Raw genomic sequence first — 27,976 nt, 5'->3', positions numbered from 1 at the left:
TTCACGCTCCACCAGAATCCAGAACACCGCATGCAGGTTCTAACAGTTTTGCTATGGAGCAAAGGAAACAGAATTGCGACTTTCCTCTAGAGCCCTCAAAAACTGCAATCCTGAAAAAGTGATCCTTCAGCAATACTAAGTTACATTTGTAGCTAGAGTACTCACACATTAGGCCTCCACAGCTAGTAGTTACATACCTGACAACTTACTTTAATGCCCTCAGAATGTTCATATATATATCCTATAATTCACATAGGTTTTCCAAGATCTTAGAACTATTTTACAACTCGCTCCCTCTTAAACCATCAATCTCAAGATGCTTGTCTCAATGGGGACTGGCTTTATGGTCTTACAAAGGCTGGTGTCGTAGCGACTGAAGTTTATTCCAGTACTTCTGTTTGAATTTCTCTGCTCGCTTCACCGCGTCACTTGACTCTGGCTGACTAGCGATTGCCCGCTTGGTTACCTGGCAAAAAAAAAACAAAAAAAAAACATGGGAAATATTACCAAGCACTGACAGCAAAAGAATAGTCATAGCTTATACAAGAATGACATGTCAACATTCAACATACTAGTTTGTGACAGCCACCACGGTTCTTAGAAAGCACCATGATATGGGCGAACAACCTCTTTATCAATTGTTGGAGAGAGCTGGAGATGTTCGTTGGGACCCCATCTACTAAAATACAATACTGAATATGTTGGTAGACATCTTCCCTTAGAAAAAGAGGGACAATTTCATACCTGGCTATCATGAAGGCTTAAAAATCCTATTTACGCTGACACTCAAGTGTCATCAAGGAAGGCACTTTCTAGTTTTCAGCAGAATAAGGGTGTCACATTTTCCACGGAGTACAGGGTTGGAATCGAGGTTTTGGGGGTGGGAAGGTTTAGAGGGGGCAAATAATTGTTTCTGTACCCTAGCTATATTGAGATTTATATGAAGTCTGGGAATGGTAAAACTCATTATCATGTTCAAAAATGGAAAATCCTAATTGAAATGAGCTCAGCTTCTGTTTATGGCAACAACATAGGTTGGCCATTTATATGGATACTAATGATTACTACTACTGGAGTAGAACAAGGTCGCAGGCATTCTGGCCAAAAAAGATGTTTGGCTACCAAACACTGAACCACCACCGATTTGAATGGGGCAATATTTAATAAAAATGTGACTGGTCCAGGAGTTAGGTGCCTCCTTATATGACAGACCTGGAAAACAATGACTCACATCTGCACCTAGCATGAGCATTACTCGTGCATGACCAGTGTTCCTGAACAGTACATAGAGGGCCTATGGGTTTAGGGGCACGTTAAAATTGAGTCTCCCAAGGCACCCTGCAAGTCTTAGCCTAGTGGAAAGGACATGTGTTTCCGGAAGTGGTGAGTCCGGGTGGCTAGTAAGACACGTGACCGACTTAAAATGTCTGAAATATTCTCAAATAAACTACTGTCAAGTCATCAATTGTCAAAGATGTTAAATACTGTTCGATGTCCGGAGGGCCATGACAAACAGATGATCTAAAATGTAAACCAAGACACTATATTTAAGTAATGGTACAGGTGTGTGCACTTGCAAAAGTATCTGGACGGGGTGAGAAGCACTGGACTCAGTCTTCCTAAAGAAGAGAACAGATAGGCAAGGTTTTTGAGTTGCATTTTTAGAAAAGGCTCATGTATGGTCAGTGTGCTTCTATATTATTACAGGTATTTAAGCTGTTTTGTGATATAGGGAGATGGAAGGAGAAAGAAATGGAGGGAAAAAAATGGAGTGAGTGGGAGAGAAGTCATGTAAGAGTGAAAGAGGCGTAGACAGAGGCGCACACAATGTAGATATGTGGAAAGTTCTAATTAAAACTTAGGCTTCCTGTAGACTTAACAGGAAACGTAATCACTGGTGCGCATCCTCTCACTTAAAAAGTTTTGCAACTTTGTAGATTAGGTGTTCGGTGCATGCTGAACAGTATTGTAAAATACTGCAGCTCAGCAGGAAGGTTCTGGGAAAAGATATTCTAACCCAGGTGAGAAGAAAGTGGTTAAGTGACGCATAATAATAGTTTTAAAGACTTTCTGGATTCACATGTGACACTCCCTGCTCCGCCAGAAATCTAGTGCGCAATTTGCAACAAGGAGGGTAGATTTTGGAAAGCTAGCAAGCAGGAAGCTACAAACATAGGGGACACCGGATTAAAGAATCTGAGAATGGCAACCACGCGCACTGGACCTTCCAGGACATGCATCTGACGCGGTACTTAATTTGTAAATAAAAACGTGCCGGTGCCCAAATCCCTCCCCTTAAAAAACGGGGCTGCAGCAATTAAATATGCCAACACGGAATACTGAGGCAGCGTAAACCTGAAGCCATCTCGGGCCTCTTCAATCTATTTAAAGCCTTTCCCTGCCCCTTCAGCTTTCTCTTGCAGATTTCTGCTTTCTCCCGTTTGTGACGCTTTTTCGTTTTTCTCTTCCTCCGTCTGCCCCACATGTGTCTTTTACTCGCAGTAAATGCCTGAGACAGAAAAATAAATGCCGGTGCTCCGCGCTGAAAACAACAAGCACAGATTAAGCACTGATGTGAAGTCACCATAGGAGAGACGTCGCACCAAAAAGTCGACGACGACGCACTAAAAAAATAAAAATAATAATAATAAAAGACAGAATTCTGGACCTAACATTTAGATGGCGAAATTATGTTCTCTAGATCTGTAACTATGCCCTGTAGATATGTATAAAGTGTATGCTAAGGAATATTCTAAAATACTAAAGCTCAGCAGGAAAGGTCGTGTTTAAGATATTGCAGAATGGATGAGACCATCTGGTAATGTACTAGGGCTCTGGGAGGTAGTTATTGTAAAGTTCAAAAATATTTCAAAACATGCCCTAGAGCTCTGCTGTTACGTTCTGATAAAACATTACATTCCAAGCTGAGGTGACGTGCTATGGTATTATTAGAGAAATAGAGAAGGTAATACAACCCCTCCTGAGAACTTCTGGTAAAGTACTGCAGTCCAAGTGATACATTCCTGTAGTGATTTGTGCATGCCCAATACTTCTATCTCGTGAATACTCCGACATAATATAATAAAGGATGGCAGAAATGTAATGAGGCATTACGCCAACTTTGTACAGATTTGAAACATACAAAGAACACAGCACAGAATAAAAGGTACAATTGCATGTTTCTGTTTTTGACAGCAATCGTCTCACGTTCAATAACAAAGTTCTACTCTTCCTGTGCCAGATGCTGCAAGAAAGAATGGCTGAGCGTTGACATATAACAAACACGGACAACACATGAGATACTACCGTGAAGAGCAATACAATACTGCTGAAGATATGAAATGTAACGTATACTTGGTTGGATGGGTAAAAACAATGCACATGTGCGCCACAGGGTGGCACCATAATACTGCAATCAACACAGGCCTATAACAACTCGCAAAGATAACCATTTATAACAGAAAACCTGCATACAGGCGCTAACATTGCAACAATGTGGGCACCACCAGAAAGCTGCAAAGGTTCCAGATCTTATGTGTGACATTTTCATAATTTCAGTGGACGAGGAAAGCCTATACATATCAAATACTACACCCATTTGAGCAATGAGAAACTCCAAGATCCTAAAACTGCTGCAAAGCACTAGAAATGGCAGGCCACTAACCTAGTACTCAGGTTACTTAGGCCCACGATCACTATGTGCTATAAGTAAATTAAGTAAAGATTGGAGAAGGTACTAGTGGCACTTACTAGTCTGTAGCGAGCAGCGCAATGAGAAGGTATTCGTTTTATGTTTCCATCCAAGCATTACAGTCAGCAAGTGTTAAGCAGCCCAATCTAGTTGGCCCTACCGATACCTGCAACATAGGCCTGTAACACTCTCAGGCCTAGTCGGATTAGAGTGCCTCTTCTCAGGTGTTTATGTAAACTTGTTCATGTGTCAGGAGCACTGGCTGCCACAGGTGTCACTGTCCGGCACCTAACTGAAAAGAGTAGAGCCATTCACGAGGCACGGAATTAGACATATCCTGCTTAGCTTTCTCTTCAATTTATTTGGGTGACAAGTTACCGATGACGCGGTAATGCAGGAACATAACTTAAATTGCGTTACGATAACGCAACATGCGTAGCACTTGACAGGACTGCAACACCCCCTTCTAAAGATAGATGGGGAGCGGGATAAATGAGGAAGAAAAGTGAGAATCAGAACAAACGATGAATATACGAGAAAGGGTTCGATTCGCAAAACAATATACGAAATAAGGTTGAATTTACATGGGTAATGGCTTAATTTACGACCACGAGACGTTCAGGGTGCATTGCGCTAGTAAATCAACACATCTTTACATGATATCACCTATATGAATCACTAGTACTACACAGGGGTGAGCCAACGGGTGATCCAGGAAGCGGAGGCCATTAAAAGTTCGGGTACAACTGGAGGCACCAGTGTTTGTGGATAAACACATATTTTTCAGACATATTAACACCCTAGGAACTGTGGTGATTTACACCCTCAGACAGCAATAATAATTCCTTTTCCAAGGACGGAATGGGTTTAGAAACTCCCCCCCCCCTTAGAGTTGGTTTTGGGGGAGGGAAAGGCGTATTGGACAGAAGTTTCTATTTAGGCAAAACATTATTTGTGTAGCCTACTTACAAAGCCTTACAGCACAAAACAGAACAGCTACACCCAGCATTGTGTCTCTCTGGAGAAAAGATACACGCTTAGTTAACACTCTTGCAAAATATTTCACTGCTACGGGCAGAGAAGGCGGGTCTAGCAGAGCACAGAGTGAGAGCAGATAGGCAACTAGCCAGACCGGCCGACTTTGGAGCTGGGGAACAGGATTCGAGTCACAGCATCTGCGCAACATCCTGTCATTTTGGGCAAATCATTTAATCTTCCAGCGCCTACAAAAAATGAGTGTCCCCTTGCGCAATATAACTGGTGCGCTTGTAGGGCATTCCAATACCCCCGAGTTGAGTTCGCGCAAAGTAAAATGGCAAACAAACAAGCATTGGCTAATCCAATAGGTCTAGGCAATTTGAAAGTTATAGGCGTTGTCAACGTGAATGTCTTTTAGCTAAGGAGTTTTCACTGGTTTCGGTTTTGAAAATGTGTTTTACAAACATGTCTCAGAACACCCCATGGGTGTTATAACTGCACAAATTAAATACAAATAACTATAAAATTACTAATGGGAAAGAGAAACAGTTAATGTGCACATTTGTCAAGAACACAGGCCTCACTAAACGTGCTAAGTTTGTAAAGTCTTTATCCTAAGTTAACATGTTTCTTGCACAATGTACTTAGCAAACATTTTGATGAGCTTGGTTTGTGCACGGACTCATAATCTGCTGGCTCGTCTACCTCCAGATACTGAACGAATACCGTGCTCACTTTCTTCTGTATTGCTCAAATAAATGGCCTTTGCAGTTGGTTTTGTGCATCAAGCCTACACTTTCAAGTGTGGGTGGGACCTGCATCCATAGGTGAAGGCATGTAGCACAGCAACCATCTCAGAATATGGAAGGCCATATACCTGCGTAAGTCAGAAAATGTAACAACGGGGGGGGGGGCGCATTTTTGAAGACATTAAAAGGATACGAGAAGTGATTCTCGTCAAGAAAAGAACATTGTCTTGACTTTAAAAATAAACTCCTGACTTATTTTAAAGTATGCCGACATTGATTATTTTATAAAAAGATGTACTATAAATGTAAAGATTAAATTGTTAGTGGTGCTTTAGATAAGTGGGAAACAATGTGCAATGTACTTTTTAGGTGATTATAGGCCTGATTTAGATCTTGTCAGTAATGGTCCTGCTGCCGATTTTTCAATTGGGATACCTGTCCGCCTACTAGGCAGTCTGCCTGCCCGATTAAGATGTTAGCGGAACCAGAGGCGTAAGAGCGACGAGTCCCGCCGACTCCACCAATAATCTCCAGCCACCTCAACATCAGCATTGGGAATAGGGGCTGATGGTGGGACTCCAGCCACCTTCACCGCCGAGCATATTTGGATGTGCCTCACTGCCAAGCCAACTGTGGCGGTCCAACCTCCACAACTGAGTTGGCAGAGTGTAGGGAAAATGGGGTACAAACCTACCTTTTTTTCACCATTCTTTTTTTGTTTTCGACAGGACATGAACTTCAGTCGCTGCTGCCACTGGACCATGGAGTAAAAACCCCTTCCCCCCCGATCTAAAGGTAGGGAACCCGTTTTGGCTGTGTACATTGTGTGGTCACTGCATATGGGCTCGGGAACACTGCAGTCATAAACATTTTAAAGTAATTTTTTTTAATTACTAGGACATGCATATGTCTGGAGCACATTTCTGTGGGTTATGGATTGGGACACAATGGTACCTGACAACATTCAGGTGAGTGTTGTGTGGTGTTCGTGATCTGTGTAGTTGTTCTTGTGTGCGAATAGGTTTGTGTAGACGAGTGTGTAGTTGTGTCAATTGCTGTGATTGCATCGTGTGTTTGTACAGTGTCAATGTGCGTTTCATGGATGTATGGCAGTGTGTTTTTGGCATGTACGTGTGGTGTTTAGATTATAGTGTGTATGTGTTGTGTAGTGTGTTGTGCAGGGGGACACATGGCTAAAGTACAGTGTGTGTGTGTGTGTGTGTGTGTGTGTGTGTGCAAGACTTACTTCTATTCCATTGCTAAGGCCATTATACGCTGTCCATTGGTTCCAGCGATGGGCTCTCTCTGTCAGCAATCCGCAGTCAGTACACTTCCTGCAGGACTGTAACATCTAAATGGTGTTAGCGGGAACCCGCCAACCTGACAGCTAAGAAAAGCACTCCACCACGGTGGCTCAGCTGCAATACATCTAAATATGACGGGCGGAACATAGTTGACTCAATGGTGTTTTCAAGTCGGACGCCCAGCGGATTGGCGATAATGCCAGCAAGATCTAAATTAGGCCCTATGTCTTGTTGTCTGAGGCAGCCAAGAAGGCCACCACATTCTCCTGAAGCAAGGCCATCAGTGTCACTTGTCTCTTTGGTATGTCTACATCTACATTATGCGCTATGCCCCACTACTGTGACACCACAGCTGATAAAGGAATATTTTGCTTTTTATATTTTTTATCTCAAGCATGAGTTAAATTGGTGTGTACCGGGGCCTTAAGCCTGGAGCTCATGTTGGTAGCCACAGAAGTGGGCCGGGGCAGCTCGGGTGTTTCAAATCAGTGGGGGGGAAACAGGCGCCCTCGGAAAACAGCATGTGACATTTGACCTCTGTCTTTGAGTGCACAGCAAATGTGACGAGACAAGAATACGATTTTCAAGCCTCTCTACAGAAATGGAGCGAGTGAAAACACAAGCGCTCGTCTGAAGTGCTCAAACAAAGAAAACATAGTTCTTAAAATGGAAGCAGTGGATGGCTAGTGGTAATTGGGCATGCTCTTGAGGAGGGCTAAACACAGGTAGAGGCAGGGCACATGTATGTCATGGACTAATGGGGAGAAAGAATATGATAATGATGGAGCCAGCAAATGGGAAGCTTATTGGCAGGCTGAACCCCACATATTGAATATAAGTCTCTTTGAGACAGCCCGAGCGCAGTCTAGATGAGACCTAAAAAGGATAAAAGAATGATGAGAGGAAGTGGGCAGTAAAGCGGCACAGGTGTGAGGCAGAGAGGAAGAGAGGGGTGCAAGAATGAAAGGGAGGTGAAAAAGAAACATCTTACAGAGTGGTTGAGGCATGTGCAAGAGGTGAGAAAAGGGCAGATGAAATAAGAGGATAAAGGAGTGAGAGAGACAGAAGTAGGTGAAACATAGCTGCCAAAAACAAAAGGGTAGAGCTGATAAGGAGTTGGAAAGGTAAGAAAGGGACAGTTTAGGGAGACAGGGAAGAGACAGGTGTGTGAGAGAGTAATAGGCACATCACAGCTGAGAGAAATAGATGAGACTAGCAAGACAGGTAATAAAGAGACCAAGAGGAAGGAAATGAAGCTGAAAGTGTAATGCTATAAGTATTTGACTACCAACCCCATCTTGACCACTGACTCCATTTTGTGCTTAGCTTCAGGTGCCGTCACAGCGGCGGCACAGGGTTTTTCCCACACCAAGCTTGTTTTCCACACAGAACATGTTTTCGCTCTTCTCACCAGAACAGGGTCACACCGTGCCGGATCATAATATGCGGGATGTGGAAGGTAGACATGATAACAGAGCCTTGGGCTGGGAATGTTTTTATCAAGGAAAAATACATCTCTGTCTATGGAATGCGCAATGGGGTAGTGCCCGTTCCTTTGCAAGTTTTTGGCACAGAGCAAGTACAACCAGCGCTTGAATTTCATAACCGAAAGGAGGGGGTTACTAGAATCTTCCTCTTGTGTTAGTTTAAAGTAAACAAGACTGGGAAACTTGGCACTGAGGAAGGAGCTTGCCTGAGAGTGGACGCACTGCTCAGGACCATCCAATTTCGGGGGATGTTCTCCTGCCTCAGCCGTTCAGGGTTCCTCTGCTTGGTGCTGGCAAGGATGACGGGTTCAACCCCCATCCATGGTAATGCATTTACATTTTAAATTTTTTAACTATTTAGCTTGATTTATGTATATACATATATATATTTCAATTTTTTTTCACTGCATAAAATTCACTGCTGATTTATTGCACATTTTTATCTGTCATCGTTTAACTGCTGTGAGTATTTTGGCATTCACACGTGTTTCAATGGATTTGTGTTAAATGGTTATGTTCATATATTTGTGTGCTTTTATTTGATATCTGGGAAGTGCCTAAATAATTCATCACTCAGACTAAGAGTGCTGCATTCTTTGGCATCATTTCCTCTTGGTTTAAAGCAGAGCAACATAGAGAAAGATGAAGAGAAGTGAGTGAAACCCAGATGGAATGAGTGAGATAGTGGGGGTGATTAAGATACAGCCAGACTAAAGGGACAACTGAGGCTGACGGTGTGGAGGACACAGGTGAGTGGGAGAGAGACAAAAGTGAGAGACTGAGGGGGATAGGAATGTTAGGCCTAATCAGTAATAAAGAGACGTTTGAGACAGTGAGAGGCAGGTGTGACAGAGAGTGATACAGTTTAAACATACCCGAGAGATATAGAATGAAAGTCCCAAGAGAAGAGGTGATAAAGACAGTCTGGTGAGAAAGAGAAAGCTACGAGAGCAGCATAGAGAGGAGGCTAAAGGACAGAGAGATGGAGACAAGTGAGCGAGATAAAAAGAATGGACAGCTGAGAGAGAAAGCTACAGTTAGGGAGGAAACAAATGCTTGAGAGTGGTGAAAGAAAACTGGTAAAAAGAAAAAGGAAGAAAAGGCAGATGAGAGGGGTGACAGATCAAGACAACTTAGGAGAAAGCTGTGATAGACAGCATGAGAGACAAAAAAGAGTGGTGAGAAAGAGACTTAGGTTAGGAAGAGACCTGAGAAATAGGTGAGAAAGAGAAAGGCCAAAAGTGACAATTAAAAGAAGACTGATGAGAATGAGAGAGCTGAGCGAGAAAGAAGGGAGACACAACAGATGTGATAAAGCAACAGATACGGACAGAGAGTGGAGTAAATAAAGAGACATGCATAAGAGAGCTGAAAAAGAGGCACAGAGAGAGGGGAGACAGGAGAGGGAGAGCAAGATGATAAAAGACATAATATCAAAACACAGGTAGGGTGTTGATAAAGTGACCAACAATAGAACAAGATGCATCTTGATTAGTGAGTAGGGTGAAACAGCTACTAAAGAAACCAGTATGTAACCAAGACAATTGAAAGGCAAAGGGACAGGTGTGAAAAAGAGGCAAAAAAGAGTTGGGAAGAGGTAGACAACGAATATGGAAAGTGGAGAAATGATAAACTACCAAATATAGAACTGATGAGAATAAAATTGGAGGAAGGGGAAAAAAGAGGTCAGAGGAGATGGGTAAGAAACAGAGGAAATGGAGAGAAGAACAATGAGACAAGGAAGATGTGAAAGACAGAACAACAGAAGAGGGTCACATGAGAGAATGTTGGCAAGGGAATAAACATATGGGAGAGGGAAACAAAATCATAGACGTGAGACACAAATGAGAAACAAAGTGAACCAACACAGATAGCCAAGACTGCTCCAATGGAACTAGTTTTTAATTATCTTGGAGAGACAAGTCTTATCTGAACCTCAGAGCTCAACTGTCATCTGAGGGAGAATCTTGCAAAGGCTTTTTAAAGCACAGATGGTCTTTGTATTAAGCAGCTCTACAGGCCAGACATTGTGGGTCTGACTTATAAACTGCACTTTGTTGTACAATTTCTGGTTCTGTAAAATGTAAGTTTTACCTACTCATGTGTGTGGAATTCACCACCAGACTGTGGAGTTTCTCGAAAAATAAGCATACGTTTTAGTGGTAAATGTGGGAAGGACACAGGAGATGTTGGTGGGAAAAGGGACAGACTTACTCCTAAAAGGCAAAGTGATTACGGAGGAGGAATAGGGACAGCTTCAGAGCTACTTATTGGGCTAATAGAGTTAGAGGGTAGGGTCAGGGAGGTGTTTAGGGAGGGATGTCACCCACCCACTCAAGAATAAGCCACATGCTTTACCCTGGGGTGGAGGCATAAAATGTACATTTTTGTAGTACGTTTGTACCTGCAGTTTGTGAATATAGAGAGTAGTAAACTTACTCAAAGGTGTTAGCTATTTTTGTGAAGTAGGCCATATGTCTATAATTCTGAGGGGTGCTACTTGAGGTGATTGCTTCAATCTGTATATCAGTCACACAGCAGTGTCTTGAACTACATGGAACATGTAAATCTGTCTTACCGCTACCTTCCTATGAACGTCATTGGCAAATTCCATATAAAATAAAAAGATAACCTTTATAAATGCATCCATTTTATCAAGTCCAAAAATGGAAGACTATTTCTGTCTAGTTTGGACTCAAACTTTCATGACTGTCCTAAATTACAGTGGCAAAGCAACCTGGCGGTCAATAAAGACTTTCTGATTCTTCACTGAAGTGCAGGTTCATGATGCTGCCTTAAGGAACTGGCTAGGAAAACATAGGCGAGGACGGAACAGCCATTCGAATTTTGTGATATTTTGATTTTTGCCAGTAAGAGCTGGTCTACTTCTTCTCATCCACAAATGCAATAGTTTTTTCTCTTCACTACTTGTGAGGACAACAACCTTCACTCTGTGACCACGTGCACCTCCTGATTCACAACTGCAGGCAGCAGGATGCCTCAGAATAATGACAGTCTGATTTTTGCCTTTCAAGATTGCTTCTTCGCACACGACACCACTGATGGTTGTAGATTAAAATGGCAATCAATAGTAGAGCAGAACAGCCATAAACCTGGAAGAGATGACAAAGAAAATAGGAGCCCGGAGTGATGTACTACTAGTGGATTACTGATCTGAAAGTGGGTTGTAATAAAGTTGTCCATATGACCACCGCAATGCCTTCTCCTTGATGGCCTAATGTACTGCCCTTACTAGTGGATGTAGGAGCATCTTTTAGATTTTAATTGCTTCGGTATGCCAGTGTACATGCAGTAAGAAACATGCATTATAAACAGAGTCCTTGAAGTGGCCCACACTGTTTAGGAAGCAAGGTAAGTGTGGAAAAAAAGAAATTAGGAAAAATATAAACAACTGAAATGAGTGGGATTATGCATGCGTTCAGCCACTATGCATAAACCAGTTTTGCTGCACCATGGCAGATAATACAAGTCAGTGAGATAATTTAAGTAAAATCTGAATATTGACAATTTATGAATCAGTATCTGTGAATGAATGGAGAATAGGTTAGGGACTGTGCTTCAAATGTGGTGTTTCAAGTACCGTGTCAATTTTTAGAGTGATCCTGGCCAGCCACAGACTGACATATGTGATGTGTAAATAATCACACAATAGAAGCAATGTAACCTAATGGATCTCTGCTGCCTAGAAGTCCATAGCTTTATTGTACAAGATGTGAGCCTGTACTTTTTCACCCTTGTCCTAGCTCGATAGCCTGAACGTTTTGTTTCACCTGCGGCATAGCACATTAATCTGAATCCAGAACCTGAAGACCTGTCTAGACTGGGAATAGCTCTGCTTCAAGGTCTGGGACCTGAGCTGCCTGTCTCTGTAACCTGTGTGTCTCTGAGCGTCCTTGTGATGATGGTAGGTGAGGGATAAGGACCGCACGTGGGTAAGAGAGGGGCCCTTTCAACGCACTTTGGGGGGGCTCTAAGCATTTGATATGCCACTGCCCATTCCATCAAAACATTTTAACTAATTGCCTGGAGGAGTACAAAGAAAAACATTCAAGTTTATTTTACAGGTGAAAGTTTCCACCAAAAGACTCTCTGGTGTCAGATGCTGTGTCAAGAACCTCAGGTCCCTTAATGGAAGTGTATGGCACCTAGCAATGGAAGGGTATATGGCCAGCACAGAGACGGATTTAGACCAGGCTGCCAATAAACTGTAAACCAAAGCCTTGTTGAAAGGCAAAAGAGGCTCAGAAGCAGAGGGTCTGCTTTAAATCCACCCTCACTGTGGGAAGCCACCAGCTCACATTTGTTCTCTGAAAATCTCTTGCATTGTGCTCATTCCTCTAGTTCACACACTCTGGAAGCTGATTCTTATTGTTCAAACAGGTTTTATTTTTGTGCTAAGCAGGCAAGCTGTTCCCCAGCACTAACACCAAATTTGTGAGAGTGATAGAGTTAGACATTATTACTAGTTGCTAAGTGTTTCGTTCCTTCTTCTATGGAGCAAATTGCTCATCAGTGTTCCCTTTTCCACGCCATGAGTTAGGATTCTTAAATGATTTGATGTATGCAAGTACTTTTGTTTCTGTTCATAGAAACTGCAAGAACGGTGTCCAGTGTGGGTCATAAAATTGTGTTAAAACTTCAAAAGTGGCTGCTATGTTTTCAATGGCAAAATATTCCCAATTCTATATAGACATTTTCTTGTGGGGTGCCTTTCGCCCTCCCCCCATAGTGAGGTAATTGACTGGCTGCGCCTAGTGCGAGGACCATTATTTTCTTTCTACTAGTGCATGGAAGGTAAGTTTGTTTGTTGGCTAGCTTCAAATGCGTTAGAAATCTAGGGGTTGTAGTTTGAAACAGGTTGGTTATCTCCTGTATAAATGATGTCTCTCTCGGAAGTCTCTAGTTTCGTACAAAGGCAAACAGGATCAACCAAGAGGCCATCACTAACAGAACTCCACTGGCAGTTCCTCGAGTTACATTTTTCCTGATTCCCATTTTTTTCTATGGTGTATGCTACTATTACTTGTCTATCTTAATCACATCTTCGTTGGCCAAAGTGGCTTATGCTGCGTTTTGTGCTCTAATGAATACCTCGCTCCATTGCACGTCTGTGAGAGGCCTCCCTATTTCTTTTCTGTATTTTCCCTGGTGTCAATTTAACCTGAATAGCTATTTTCATGTCACTTTCTGAACTTACCTTTTTGTCATTTGTTTCTGAAAGAATCACAATTCAAATTTAGCTAGGGGACTACTAGCACTAGGTTTGAGTGCGGGGTAGAGAATCCATGGTCTGATATGATATGAGTATATAGGAAATGCTCAGTTTTCGGAATATCATAGCACTTTTTAATGGCTATGAATGAGGTTAAACACTTCCCTCAAACAGGTCTCCTATTCGCTTGCATCCCTGTATTTGTGAAATGTCATAATGCTGAACTCTGCTGGGGTAAATTCTGGTTTTCTTAAAGAAGGGGTTAATAAAGAGGGGGGGTTGAGCTTTTTCTCTGTTGCTACTTTGTCCCATGATTTGCAACTTGGTTCTTGTGACTGTAAAAGAGTATAGCCCTCACACTCCTTCTTGAGTATCCAAGGAACTGGCCCTATGAATACGCCTGCCATCACCTGATCAATGAATCACCATTGTTTTCTGTAGGACATTTCTTGCTTTTGGAATTGTGTACGTGAAGTACCTAATTCGCTTTATGCTCTTGTATTTGAGGTTTAGTTAGAAGTTTGCTGATGGATCCTTTTTTGTTCTTTCCCTTTGGTTTTGTTATGTTCATTTTCAGGTTATAGGTCTTCCTCTATCAAATACAACTTGCAATTTGGGCTGGACTGTTCCCAAAGGAGGAGGGTCAAGACTAATTTGCATTTGCTGGGTCCAAATTGAGGTGGCATGGTGTGCAATATAACAACGGACCTGGAAGAAGCCCGAGCAATTATCTGTGGCCAAGACTCATGCAACCATTCAATCCATCAGTTTGTTGGATACTTCAGTGGGACACCCTCAATGCGAATGGTAAGGCCAGACGTGGGCCCCATGCACACTTTGCCTAATAAGGGCAAAACCAGTCTTGGTTTGCTTGTTTTCTTGTAGGACCTGGTCTGGCGTCCTTTATCAAACACAACTGACAGTTTGGGCTTGAATGTTCCTAATGGTGCAGGGCCAAGACTGGTTTGCAGATAGCTCGCTTTAAACTGTGGTTGCATGGTGTGCAAAGTAACAATGGAGTAGGATGCTGCCCCTGATTAATTACCAGAGGTTGAAATTAATGAATTAGTTGCATCCATCATTCTTTTGATTACCTTAGGGTCTTCTTTACGGCAAACTGGCAGTGTTGAGTTGTTTTGATTTTATATTTGTAGAAACTCATCTTCCTTTGATCTCCGTGGGTTTTACAACCCGCAGATCGGGTGCAAATTTAGGGGTTGTGAGTAATTCCAATAGTTAAATCCTTTATGAAAATCAAAGCAATCCTGGTTTCCAAACACTTATTTCTGTTTGCGTATACTTATCAGTGTGCGGGTGGGGTATCACTTTCTGATCACAAGTGTGGAAACATATGAACAAATCTGCACTGTTCCCTTTCAAGGACAGTGTCCCCGCAGCACTACTTTTGCAACCAAAGAAATGTTTCCTGTTACAGATCATTTGATTTCTCCAATTTATTCCTTGATCATATGGTAAATCCTTAATCATTTACACATGACAATAAAGATTACACAATTCTCAAAACTCCATTGTGAATAAACTTGTAGAATGATTTTTTAATGATGTACATTATGCCGTAATCACTGTCCTGGTTACCCCATAGTAATTCCTAGGTGAACAATCCTCTGATGAGGGGATAATATAGATTCCAAATGCACCGAGGACTGATACAATGTACACTTTGAAAAACAATCATTCTGCAAGTTTATTCACAATGAATTTCAAACAAAATGAATAAAAGTAAAACCTCATGGAAGACAAGTTTTGAGAATTGTGGAATCTTTATTGCTATGTGTACATGATAAAGAATACACCATATAACCAAGGAATAAATTAGCGAAAGAACAAATACAAAACGTGACTGGAAACCCTTCTTGGGTTGTGAAAGTAGCACGGGGGATTCAATGTCAAAGGGCAAGAACAGTACATATTTATTCATAATTTCAACAGGTGAAGTACATACACTATTCACCAATGAGTTTAAAATATTCCCTACTTGTTTGTACTACCTCAGCTCCAGCATGCCGTGGCTCCATGCAGAGCTTAATCAGCCCGAGCTCCTTCATCTCCTGGGGCTTTTAATGTAAACTTTAAATTACCGTGGGACTTGGTGCTAATTTTCTGCTTTAAAACTTGCTCTCTTCTGTGCACGAATATGTGCTTATGCTTTCTTCTCCTTTGTTATGGTTTGCTTGTCTTTCTTCATTGCAGCATTATTCCAACCAAGACCCTTGCAACCGAACTCTAGGCGCTTATGCTCATGGCGCTACTGATGTTGCTTGTCATGTCCTACTATATGTCTAATGTGTCACAAATTTCCCCCATTCATAGAAAGCCACGACTCACCAGAATGGTGCACTGTAGAAGTACTGACTGCTGCTGCACCCTGCTTTTAGCAGGCTCAATTTCCAACCTTATTGAGGCCACTTTCGGTATGGTCTCCCAGTCTCTAGTAAACACGGTCTTTGGAATGATTGCAGCGCTTGCATCCAAATCATACCAGCCACCTAGGTCTGGTCTGCTGCCTGAGGACCTCTCAGACTGCAGGGCCGCTAGCGTGTTTCCACTGGATAGTGATTCCCATGCTGGGTTGCGCCTGTGGCTTCTGCTATTCTCAAGCCACCAAACCGCAGCCTTTCCCACCTACTTCTTCATGCTTCAGAGCCACTGTCTTCTTGCAGGCACAGTTGGCCCGCTGCAGTTCTATGCTAGTGATGCACACCTTATTTTCAGAGGTCGATCTGCCTGGTTACTTGTGCCCATCCCCACCACCCCTTGGAGTTCTTGTAGATAGCCTTGTGCGTTTTGCATCAGTTTCCATTCACCAACAGAATCATTGATTTATTTGTGATTGATGCTGGGATTAGTTCACATTGATTTCAGATTTACTTATCCTCTTTCTCATCATCATAGACAGCTTCAGTGCTACTTATTGGGCTAATAGAGTTAGAGGGTCTGGAAAGCAGTCTTACTCAGATGCTAGCTTGACGCTGATCATTACTGCAATAACTTTGCATTATGAACTTTGCAAGCACTGTATACCTATAATACTAGAAAGCCTACTTCACTTTCAAACCAATGAATATCGAGTGATTTTGGGATTTTCTCCATTTCATGTTTTTGCCCACAGAAGCCGGAATCAGGCATGCCTAAATGCGGTCGGAACCTAGACTGTCTTTTCCATGCATGCCTTTACAACAAATTTTGTTGAAAAGGACACATAGTAAAGTTTTATGCGGAAACAGCATGCAGGGTTGTGTTATACAACCCCCCTCTTAACCTAAAAAACTACCCAAACCTCCCCACCCACCCTGAGGCCCAAAACTACCCCAAAAACCCTTGCCCCCTTATTACATACATTTTTTTTTTTTTTTAAACAAAAAAAACTAGCCAACCACCCCAACCGTCCTGAGCCCTAAAACCTCCCCACCCCTAAAAACTAAACTACCCAGACCCCCCCACTCACAATAAGCCCTAAAAAATAAACTACCCGACCTACCCACCCCTACAAAATAAGATACCCTGACACCCCGACCCATCCTGCGCCCTAAAACCTCCCCCCACCCCTAATAACTGAACTACCTGACCCCCCCACCCACCCGAAGCCTTAAAAATAAAAAACTAACCCGACCCTTTGTAATGATATTTGTGTTTTGACCACTGACTACACATTGCACTTAGCCTAGCAGCACACCGTCACATTAGTGATCACCAACTTCATTTTGCCTATTGACTTTATTTTAGCATTAGCCACCACCACATTAAAAGCTGCAACTATTTTTCCATGCTCATGTTATACAATGTGCTCATGTTTTTATTCTGCGTGTTCTTTCTCACCAAGGGCTTAGGCTGATAAGAATGTTCTAGAATGATGTTTATGGTACAGCAGGGAACGTTTTTGTTTTGAGAGAGGGCACCTTGGGATCTTGCCAATTCCTGAAGTGTTCTTTTCAAAACTGACCTGAAGTAGCCAGCATTTTTTAATAATAAACTTAAGGATTGGGAGGAGGTTTCTAGAATTCTACTCTCTGGTTTGTTTAAAGTATATAAGAGGCCGAGACCAGAATGGGCCAGGGAGTGACTCAGATCTCGGACATGCTCATCCTTCCTGTGAGCATAATTGATCTCTCTCTCCACGATCGATTCTGGGATCTGCCATCTGATGCTGATAAGGAGGGAAATGGCGCAGACTTGTCCGTGCCTCATGGTGATGTATTTTTTCATTCTTGTTATTTGCTTTGCATTCATATTCATTTTTTTTTTTTTCTCTCTCTCTCTCTCTCTCTCTCTCTCTCTCTCTCTCTCTCTCTCTCTCTCTCTCTCTCTCTCTCTCTCTCTCTCTCTCTCTCTCTCTCTCTCTCTCTCTCTCGAATCATTTGTACATATTTTTATTTCATTGCTGTGACTATTTTAAAATATGTGCTTTCAGCATGCTAATCTCCTCTACGAACCTTGCAGAGTGATTTAATAAATGTCTTCTTTAGACTAAGAAGCTCATTCCAGAGATTTTTCAGTGCATGAGCGTTTCATCTCGGTCATTAGAGAAGCAAAACACCCCTGCCCCTAAAAAAGAAATTACACAGACACCCCCACCCGCCCGGTCCCTAAAAAATGAACTACCCTGACCCCCACACCCACCCTACGCCCTAAATCCACGCCCCACCCCTAAAAACGACCCCGAGCCCTGCCACACTAACCTCACCACGTCCTCTCCCAATTCGTCGTCCTCTCGTCCCGGCCGTCCTTAAACCTTCCCCACCCCTAAAAAATAAACTACCTTGCCCCCCCCCCCCCCACTACCACTTCTAAAAATAAACTGCACCACCCTCCTACCCCAGCCCTAAATAATAAACTACCCCAACCTCCTCACCTACCCTAAGCCCTAAATCCAACCACACCCCTAAAGACTACCCCTCAAACCCTGCCCCAGCCCGACGTACCTCACAGCATCTTCTCCTGATCCCCTAGACCGTTCTCTGCCTTTTCTCTGCCTTAAACATGCATGCATGATTAAGGCAGAGCAAAAGGCAGGCTTTGTCTAGGCAAGCGTTGTTACGCTTGCGTGTGAAGCATCCGCATTGTTCAGGACGTGCTGTTTAGGCCATTTCCCGTTTAATTTCATATGATTAGTGTATGGCCTCTGATGAAGAACTCGCTCTCAAATGCATTGTGACACTAGGGTAATTCTATAAATAAACAAACAGCGGAATACTAAGATTGTGGAACATGAATAAAGAGCAATGAATGAAATGAGAACCAAAGCTTTTTTGATCAAAGCAATGAAATCAGGGATTGTTTAAAGGATAGTTATGCTTCCATGTATGTTGTGGAAGCACAGGACATGAATTGACTTGTGCTCTGCTCTGCTCTGTTATACCTGTCTGGTCACTCCTGTATCTGTAGAAACATGGTCTCTAATGCTACTTCAATGAAAGTTGGGTGTATCAGGGTCTATTCCTTCTTTACAATACCGGGACTGAGTATGTTGGCTAGTAATATTGTACTGAGTCTTTTCCTAGGTATAGAGTCTGTTAAGTTATAAAAACTCTATGGAAAAAAGGCTTGAGCTAATAGTGTGCTCATGGACCAGGCTGTTTCACTGTACTTAATTGATGTGAACTAATTGTTTCTTATCTGTAGGTGTAGTTTTGCAGCTTGAAGAATTTTCAGGATTCACATGCTGTGCATTGTTCTGCCATCTAGCGATTGGTGCTTGAGTTTTCCATCTTTTTTTGTCTTTAGTCCCTTCTGTATTTTTTGTTTTTGCTGTTGTTGCTGGGCGTCAAAGGAACTGCCCATTTGGTGCTTTCTGTGCAGCTGTATCTCTTCCTCTGGTAGCTTCCACCTTTTGTCACCATCTTCTGATTACTTTTTTTAATTTTTATCTTTTTTTTGTTTTTTTTTGTTTTTTTTTTAAATTCTTCCATCTTCTTGGTGGAGGCGGGTGAGCCGCTTGTGAAACCAGAAAATTCTTCAAGATGCTAAACTACACCTACAGGTAAGAAACTACTTGTTTTGCAGCATGAATCTTTTCTGGATTCACATGCTGTGCATAGATTATGTAGCGGTGTGTTCCATTTATAGAGGTTGGGATGAAGATAGACTTATATTTGTAAATAGATATTTTAGTAGCTATTGACCCACATGAGCTTCTTTGCTCATTTGTAAGGCTATGAAGCAGTGTTTTGCGAAAGTGTGTGGATGACCAGGTGGCTGCCATACATATATCCTGTAATGGTGTGTTTGCCAGAAAGGCAATTGGTGCTCCTCACTTCCTTGTTGAGTGTGGCCTTGGCTTTGAGCTCAAATTTATCCCAGCATTAGGGTGGCATATTTGAATAGTTTCAGAGATCTATCTGACCACTGTACCTTCAGTTACTGGTTTCCCTATGCTGAGACAAATAGCTGTTTTGTCATTCTGCATGGTTTTGTTCTTTCGAAGTAGTACATTTTTGCACGTCTACCATCCAATGTATGTATGGCTCTCTCTGCCTGATCTTTTGGGTTTCGAAAAAAAACTTGGTATTTGAATACTTTGGTTTATGTGAAATTATGAAACTATTTTTGGTAAAAACTGTGGATCTGTTCTCATGACAATTCTGTCCTTGTGGATTTGCATATATGGTTCCTGAATTGTGAAAGCTTGAATCTCTCTCTCTCTCTCTCCAGAGCGAAGTTAAGGCCATCCGAAAAGCTGTCTTTAGTGAAGGCATCATTTGTGAGGGCTTTGTGCATGGCCTCAAAGTGTGGTTCATTAATTGAGTTAACACCAGATTAAGGTTCCATACAGGTGTTGTTACCTCTCTTAGTGGTGCAATTTTTTTGGCTCCCTCTAAGAATCAGTTTTTACTGGCACTGAAAAAACGCCTCCCTATGAAGCCCCTTCTGTAAGCACCCACTGCCACTAAATGTACTTTTAAGGATGTATGTGTTAACTTGCAGGCTATCAGATGTGTTAAATATTTTAGCATTGTTGATTCTTTTGTATTTTCCTTTTTAAGGCACTGTAAGGAGTATCGTTTCCATTTAGAGAAGGAGCGCCTTCTTGCAGTAGGCCACCTTGCCTTTGTCAATAGCAGCAGAAATATGCATAGATATATAGCCACCAAATCACTACGTGACACTGAACCAAGAGGGAAGAACTGGTGACAATAATTGGGAATAGAATACCGATTACTTTTCCTCAAATGTCAAGTTAGAATAGCTCTGAGGAAGTCAAAGTCTTAGTAGACCAGAAGAAACACGTGTTAGAACCAATTGAGTGGCTAAAACTAACTGTGTAAAAAACTTGGAAGATTGTTACAAAGAAGACAAACAAAACTGTGGATGGACAATATTTGCAACTCAAGTGCTCCCACTAACTAAAAAAATCAATTATTGACTAAACATAGAAGCTAAACTACTCTAGTCCACCTTGTAAACCTGCAATGATCCACACTTAACTGAAAAAGTGGATGACTGTATTTAAATGAATGATGTCATAGCAGAGGGCCTCCATAAAAGCATCTTTCGTGCACCACTCTACACAATTCAAAAGGAATCTGCTTATCGGCATCACTGATCAAAAAAATACTAGAGAAGCCTTAATCAAGTTAGACAAATTGACTGTCACAAAAGCTTTTAGTTCCTTTCATCCATGAACCAAAAGAATGGATAACTCATCAGTTGATTTAGGGATATACAATGACAAACAATTGCATTACTCTCACCCCATTGAGCGACTCCTCAAAGCAACTGAGCCAGTACTCTCGAGCATGGCTGTCTTCTGTGAGGTCTACGGTGTCCGGTATGTAGGAAGAGGGGTCATAGAGAAGAGGAAGGTTCACCAGCTGTCGATCTAGGCGATCCATTTCCAGCATGTCAAACTAGGGAGAAGACACAAAAAATGTAGGAAATGGAAACAGTGGTGAAGTAGATCAATCAAGACATCAAGAGATTACCATTCATTTCTGGTAATCCCTAGCTGGTGCAGCAGGATTTTGAAGGTTCCATAAAATGAATGTATTTTAATATAACTAGCCTGGGAAAGGCAGGAGCGATAAAAATGCAGCATATATGTGTAGGAATCACCCTCATTCCCCACACCCCCATCCCGCATCCTCTTCAACCAAACTGTCCGAAAGCCTGGTGACCCCTAAAAGTCAAAAAGACCAAGCCTGAGTCATCAATGGCAAACAATGGCAGAATCTACTGCTGTGATGCCACATAACAGAAAACTCTAAATTATGCAACTTGAGAAGCACAAGCATGCACACACAACAGAAAGCAAAGCTATCCAACAAGCTGCACACAACACCCAGGATTTTTCTTTCCAGGATGGTAATAGCCAGACAGCTTCATTTACAACCTAACGTTAAGAAATATGGTAGGAACAGATGTGTGCATGGATGCCTGTGATAACTACTGTCTATTTAAATCGCAAATTTAATTTAATTTCTAAATTTCATTTTGCAGTTACATGATTTGCAGTAATAGTACTGGCTGAATGATTCATACACAAACGTTGTCATGTGGGTGGTCCTTGAAATTTACGCCTCTTTTAAAAATTAAAAATCAGCATTTTACTCCTCAAAATATATACCTTCTATTGGAATAAAATTCATGCACCTTTTCTTTTTCACCCTAAAATGTTATGTTTTGTAAAAAAATGAAAATGCTAAAAATAAATAAAAACGTATAGAGCAATACCAGTTTATTAACTGATAATTCACAAAGTCGACTGAAAGCCTGCAAGCCATTAAAGTGGTCCACAGGCAATTAGACGAGGATTTCCACATACTTCTTTTCTCAACTAGTCACTTCTCCCTACAGAGCATCCATATTGCCCTGGGGAATAGATTAATTTCTGTACTATTTCTTTCCAATTATCCTAAGGAACTCACATCCTTGACCAGTGGGAAGGCAGTTGTGAATGATGGGCTTTTGCTGTGGCTAAGACCTGCAGCCACCACAAATGATTGCACAACAAGATGGAAGGTGGACCAGGAAGAGCCACGGGTAATGCCTGTACTTGGTGACGATCTTTCAGCTGATTACTAGAGAATAGTAAAGTTGTGCAAAATGTCCCAGCCTGCCTTCTAGAAGTCGAAATAAAGAATCACAATCCGATGACTCATTTCACCTCATCCAGGCTCACTTATCTTGTAGTAATTATGAAATTATTTACTTATGGTATGTAGAATCCAAAAGAGAGTGGAGTGGGGGAGGGATTGACAGTTGGTTAGGGGTGGCAAAGCATCCAAGATTACTTTCAAATTAGGGTGGGCACCACGATGAAGTGTTCAGTTTTTGAAGGTTTATCTTTATTATGTGATTTAACCTTCAGCCTGGCATCCACCAGATGGAAAATTCACCACCCAAGGGAAAATTCAAATACAAGGACTCCGAACCTTTGTCCCCTTTTCTAAGGTGGAAGAGAACGGCAACCCCCATAAAAAGCCCACTGAGTCCACCTAAATATAGTTTGATGGCACTGTCACTATAACACTTAACCTTAAACTGCAAAATTAAAATACACAGCAAAATTCATGAGGCTACTTACTGAAATCTGGTGGTAAAGAAAAGAGGGAAGATGGAAGTATGTTACAGAAAGATAATTAAAACAAAAAAGACAGGTGGTTATTGTTGTATTAGTTGTATTCATGTTTCTCATAGCTCAGAACTTTCATCTGTAGCCATGGTTTTAGAGCTTGGAATTTTTGGGTTGCTAGGAGCGGGAGGCAAGGAGCTTCAGAGGGAGAGAGATGTTGAGGACTGGAGGTTGGGATGTTTATATGTCTTGATTGTATCTTCTGTTTTCGCCATTAAACTTGAAAGAAACTACTTCCTTTCGTGGACTTCATGCTACATTACACTGGCGACGAGCTGGGTCGACCTTCGCAGTGGAAGACGACATCCCAACTCCTTCCTTATTCAAAGGTAAACAACCAACGGACTTTGATTTCCGTTTCAAGAAGCTGCTGTTTATAATTTTTTTCTCCTTCAGACACTGTGCCAAGTTCATGCTGAGGCACACCCCGCTTTTCCTGATTAGCTGTGCTTTTGGTCATCCTCAGGCGCACTTCTCTTTTTGAGATAAGTCGTGCAGCGCTGTAGCGCTTCCCTTGTTTGAGGAAGTAGGCGCACCTCTCTTTTATGCGCTTTTCCCGAGAGACCCTCGGGCGCATTTTTTTTCTCAGCACTTAAGCGCTTCCCTGGTTTGAGGAAGTCTGACCGGAGCCGCGGACCAGAGCAGCGGTTACTGCAGGTGTGGCCACAGGTGACAAGGCGGCCGAGACGGTTCCGACGGCATCAGCCGCCTCGAGTCCAGGAGCGGTGGCTACAGGGGCGGATACAGCTCCAGGGACTCATACAGCAGTAGCAGCACCTGGAGCAGTGGTGACTACAGAGTGAGGCTTTACAGGGACAGCCTCTACTCGCCTTTTACTGCACACAGGCGACTTAGCTGGATTGCCACTCAAAGCAGGAATTCATGCTGAGGCACACGCCTCGTTTGAACTGTTTTGACGTTTACTGGACTCTGCACAACATCGTCTCTACTACACACAGGCTGCAATTGTAACTCCCTCACAAATTAAAACAGCGTCCATGCTCTTTTGTCAGTAAAGGATCACAAGGCAAACATTGCTGTTGCTGCAATTTCTTTCTTCTATAGAGACCTCATTCTCCCATCTTTTGTTGTTCATTCCATTGCTGCCTTGAACTAAGTTGATGCTATAAATGTACATTGTATGCTGAAGTGCTCAAAAGGAATACTAGACAAACATTGCTGTTTCTACATTTTCTTTCTTCCAGGGAGACCTCGTACTGTCATCTCTCGTTTCTCATTTAATTGCTGCCTTGTATCAAGTTGATGCCACATATGTGTATTGTATACTGAAGCTTGTAGCTAATTGTAATGCAGAACGTTGCACCTCCACCTTTCTTTCCACTCCTGGAGAACCTCCCATCAAATGGGGAAAATTGAAAAAGGTTTTCGAAAAGATATGCCAGGGTTTGTGGTACATCCTTAAGTAATGAAAGAAGAACGGCATTGTTGCTTCACTGTTTGGGAACAGAGGGTCAAGAAATCTTTGATCATCTTCCCGATCTTCCAGAAAGTGAAGCTATCAACCTCAATGAATAAGAGATATGCATTAGAAAGTTAGACCTTCATTATCTCCCAAAGGTTAGTACTATCTTAGAAAGGTACTACTTTGGCAAGAGGCAACAAATGGAGGGCGAAACTGTTGAAAATTATGTTACAGAATTGAGGCGTTTAGCGTCTTCATGTAAGTTTGGATCAACTTTGGAGGAAAGGATTTGTGACCAATTCATGCTGGGTTGTAATATTGAAAAAGTACGCGACGAATTATGGTTATTAGATGATCCTCAAATTGATCAAGTGGCATCACTTGCTAAGAGAATCGAGCACGCCCTTAAATGTGTCCAAGTTGTCAAAAGTAGTGATTCAAAAGATATCAATGTGGTTGGTAGAGAGGGGCGTGGCCGGCGGCTGATGGAGCCGCACGCTTAGAGAGGAGCTCCGGGAGAGCAATCGGGGCCCGGCTTGCTGAAAACCCCTGATTAACGTCCTGAACTGGCTCCACTGGATCATGGACACATCTTTATGCGTCGGGACCACAGACGATCCGTCGCCGACCAGAATCAACTGCGGAAATCTACCTACATGAAAACATTTTCATCCGCGGCCGGGACAAAGTGCTTCCCCTACAGACTCACCCCGGAGCACCGAGGAGACTGAACGCCCGCGACGAGATCCGAGTGGCCCCCATGGACCGGGGGGACTCCGGAGCAGAGGCGGTCCACCTGCAGCACGGTGTGAGGGCCGGTGAGTGGGGGGGCACTCGGGGGTGAGGAGACTGAAACCTTCGCCCGGTCGCGGCCTGGAAACTGTGCCCACCAACCCGGGGACCCCTGAGCCTCCAAAAAAGCTTACCGGAGATCTCCGGGAGGGGGGGAAAGGACTCTGAGAGGAGCACGGGGACCCCATCCAGCACTGGCACAGAGGCGCGTCCCCTACTTCAGGCTAAATTGAAAGCGCCCTGGCTGCTTTGCGCCGCGAGAACATCCGCCCTCAGACTGGGGCCAACAAGCACAATAAATAAACAGGGACTACTTGGACATCTAACCTCTCCCCCCCCCGCCACCTGGCCCATGCAGTGAAACCCCCCTCAAATTTGAAACCCCGAGAGTGGGGGAACAGGAGTTAGGGGCTCACTTCTTGCTCATCGTAAGTGTTGGAAAATAAATGAGAGGACCAGGTGCTTGCGACCCCCCCCCCCCCCACAACAGCAACTGCCTGACCTGCGACACAAAGTGAAGTCGCCCCACGCTGATGTTCCCCTGCCTGACTCGAGATGAGTTGTTGATCACAAGAACGACCACAGACCCCACCATAGGATAACCTGGAGGGCCCCCGTAACAATTCAGATCAAAGACGGGCATGTAAAATACCAGTGAAATACAGCCTGGGCGAAACCTGCTGAGCAGAACCAAGCGGATTCGGAAACCCTGAAATCGGGAGGTGAATGGGACCCTCACATCCCCCCCCCTTGAGTAGTCAAAACAGACAGCTGAATTTTCCCCCTTCACCCCTGGGAATTCGGGATCCTCGGTTAATGCATTGCGCACACCCCCTGAGGGAAAGAAGCGGGCCCTAAAAACATTGAGAGGACCCCCCCGAAAGTGCAACGCAAGATAGGGGGCCTCACACCTGCGCAGAAGACACTTCTCCTCACCAAATTAGTGAACTGTTCCAAGAATGGGGAAAACCGATAGACGTGAATAGCAGAGCCAAGACGAGGCTTCAACAACTAAAACTACTAGTCACCCCACAAAATTAACCTCTCCTGATGACAAATCGCAACAGGAAACAACTCTGGACACGGTCCTCCTGGCCATTAGAGACTCCCGGGAAGCGTTAGAGAAGAAAATAGATAACTTAGCAATGGACCTTACATTACTGCGAGATGACCACCGCAAATTAAAGGAAAGAGTAGGAAAGAACAAAAAAACTCTTGCAACAACTTTAACACAAAATGCTACTACCACAGAGCTCACGGATCTCTCCCCACGCATTTAATCTCTGGAAGCCAGAGCAGAGGACGCTAAAAACCGGACACGAAGAGTAACCTGTGTCTGGTTGGGATTCCAGAGAGAACAGAGTCATCAGCAGACAGTATGGAAGCCTTCCTGGAAAACTGGATCAAAACCACAATAGCCGAGGAGGGCCTCTCAGCATTCTTTGCAATAGAAAGAGCCCATAGGGTACCAAACAGAATGCCTCCACCTGGAGCCAGACCTCGACCAATTATAGCAAAGTTGTTGCACTACAGAGACCGAGACTACATCCTCTTGCAAACTCGGCGAGATAACATGTAATAACCAACAAATTATCATCTTCCCAGATTTCTCCAGAGAAATGCAAACACAAAGGGCCTCTTTCAATGACTAAGAGAGCACTACGCGAGGGCGGTATAAAATATGCCATGCTCTTCCCGGCTAAGCTCCGGGTGGAACACGACGGCAAAACACACTTTTTTCCATCACCGCAGCTAGTACAGGAATGGATGGAAACCCTAAACCTAAACAACCCTACCCCTCCTCCTAGAACCCCACGCAAGCCTGACAGGAAACGCAGCAGATCCACCAAACGAACCTTGGAAGCGGCCCCACCAAGACACCAATCACTTCAGGAGATGCGGAATGCAGTAGAAACGGCAGCAATTCTAAGCGGAGGGGCCAGCCCTCGTCCCCGGACGATGCCTCCGACCTTGAGTCAGACTGCGGGGCTCATCAATTTCCTCGCGTGACACTATCACTAGCCTGCCCAAAATAACACCGGGCACTGCAGAGGAGATTATATAACGGCTGTCTGTGAGGATCAAGTTTTATGTGAGTACCAACATGGTCCTAATTAACACACCCAGGATAATAAGCAAGTATCCTCTTAGACCAACCAATAGTTTATACCTCTTGGATAAATGCTACTGGAAGCAAAACCCTCTATAGCCGGGCATAGGGAGCAACTCGGAGCGGGGGCTCTCGACCGCCAACACACCACCCACCTATAGGACTCTAATTTAAGAATGTTAACGGTTTGGACGGGGAATGTTTTGGTCACCGGTCCTGGGGATCCTACAATCAAATCTAAAACCCACAGATCATAGCCGCAATTTATAAAATTATAACATGGAACATCAGAGGCTTAAATAACATGTCCAAACGGTATAAAGTATACAACTACCTTAAACGTAGGGGGGGGGACACATAGCCTTACTACAGGAAACACATCTGTTAGAACAGGAAGTCGCTGCACTAAAACAAAGATGGAGGCCCCAAATATTTGCCACTACCTACTCTCCATATGCCAGGGGAGTGCTGATATGGATCCAACCGGGGGTCCCTTTCCAGGCACTACAAACAACTATAGATAGAGAGGGGAGATATGTGGTGGTCAAGAGTAGATTAGACAGGAAGGTCGTGACAATTGGCGGACTATACGCACCGAACCTAGATTAAAAAAAAATCGT

The 27,976-nt window shown here is 43.2% G+C and overlaps 1 protein-coding gene across 1 annotated transcript in view; it reads right to left on the bottom strand.

Moving 5' to 3' along the window:
* PANK4 (pantothenate kinase 4 (inactive)) overlaps window positions 1-27,976 on the bottom strand; it is a 362,653-nt gene that overhangs the window by 150,869 nt on the left and 183,808 nt on the right. The window contains exons 10-11 of the mRNA XM_069240981.1: window positions 21,152-21,307; window positions 354-466 (exon numbers count right to left, since the gene is read on the bottom strand). Coding sequence (XP_069097082.1) covers window positions 354-466; window positions 21,152-21,307 — 269 coding nt within the window. The remainder of the gene's footprint in view (window positions 1-353; window positions 467-21,151; window positions 21,308-27,976) is intronic.

The sequence above is a fragment of the Pleurodeles waltl genome, chromosome 6, assembly GCF_031143425.1.
Source record: "Pleurodeles waltl isolate 20211129_DDA chromosome 6, aPleWal1.hap1.20221129, whole genome shotgun sequence".
Classification (NCBI taxonomy): Eukaryota; Metazoa; Chordata; class Amphibia; order Caudata; family Salamandridae; genus Pleurodeles; species Pleurodeles waltl.
This window is presented reverse-complemented; position numbering and strand designations above follow the sequence as displayed.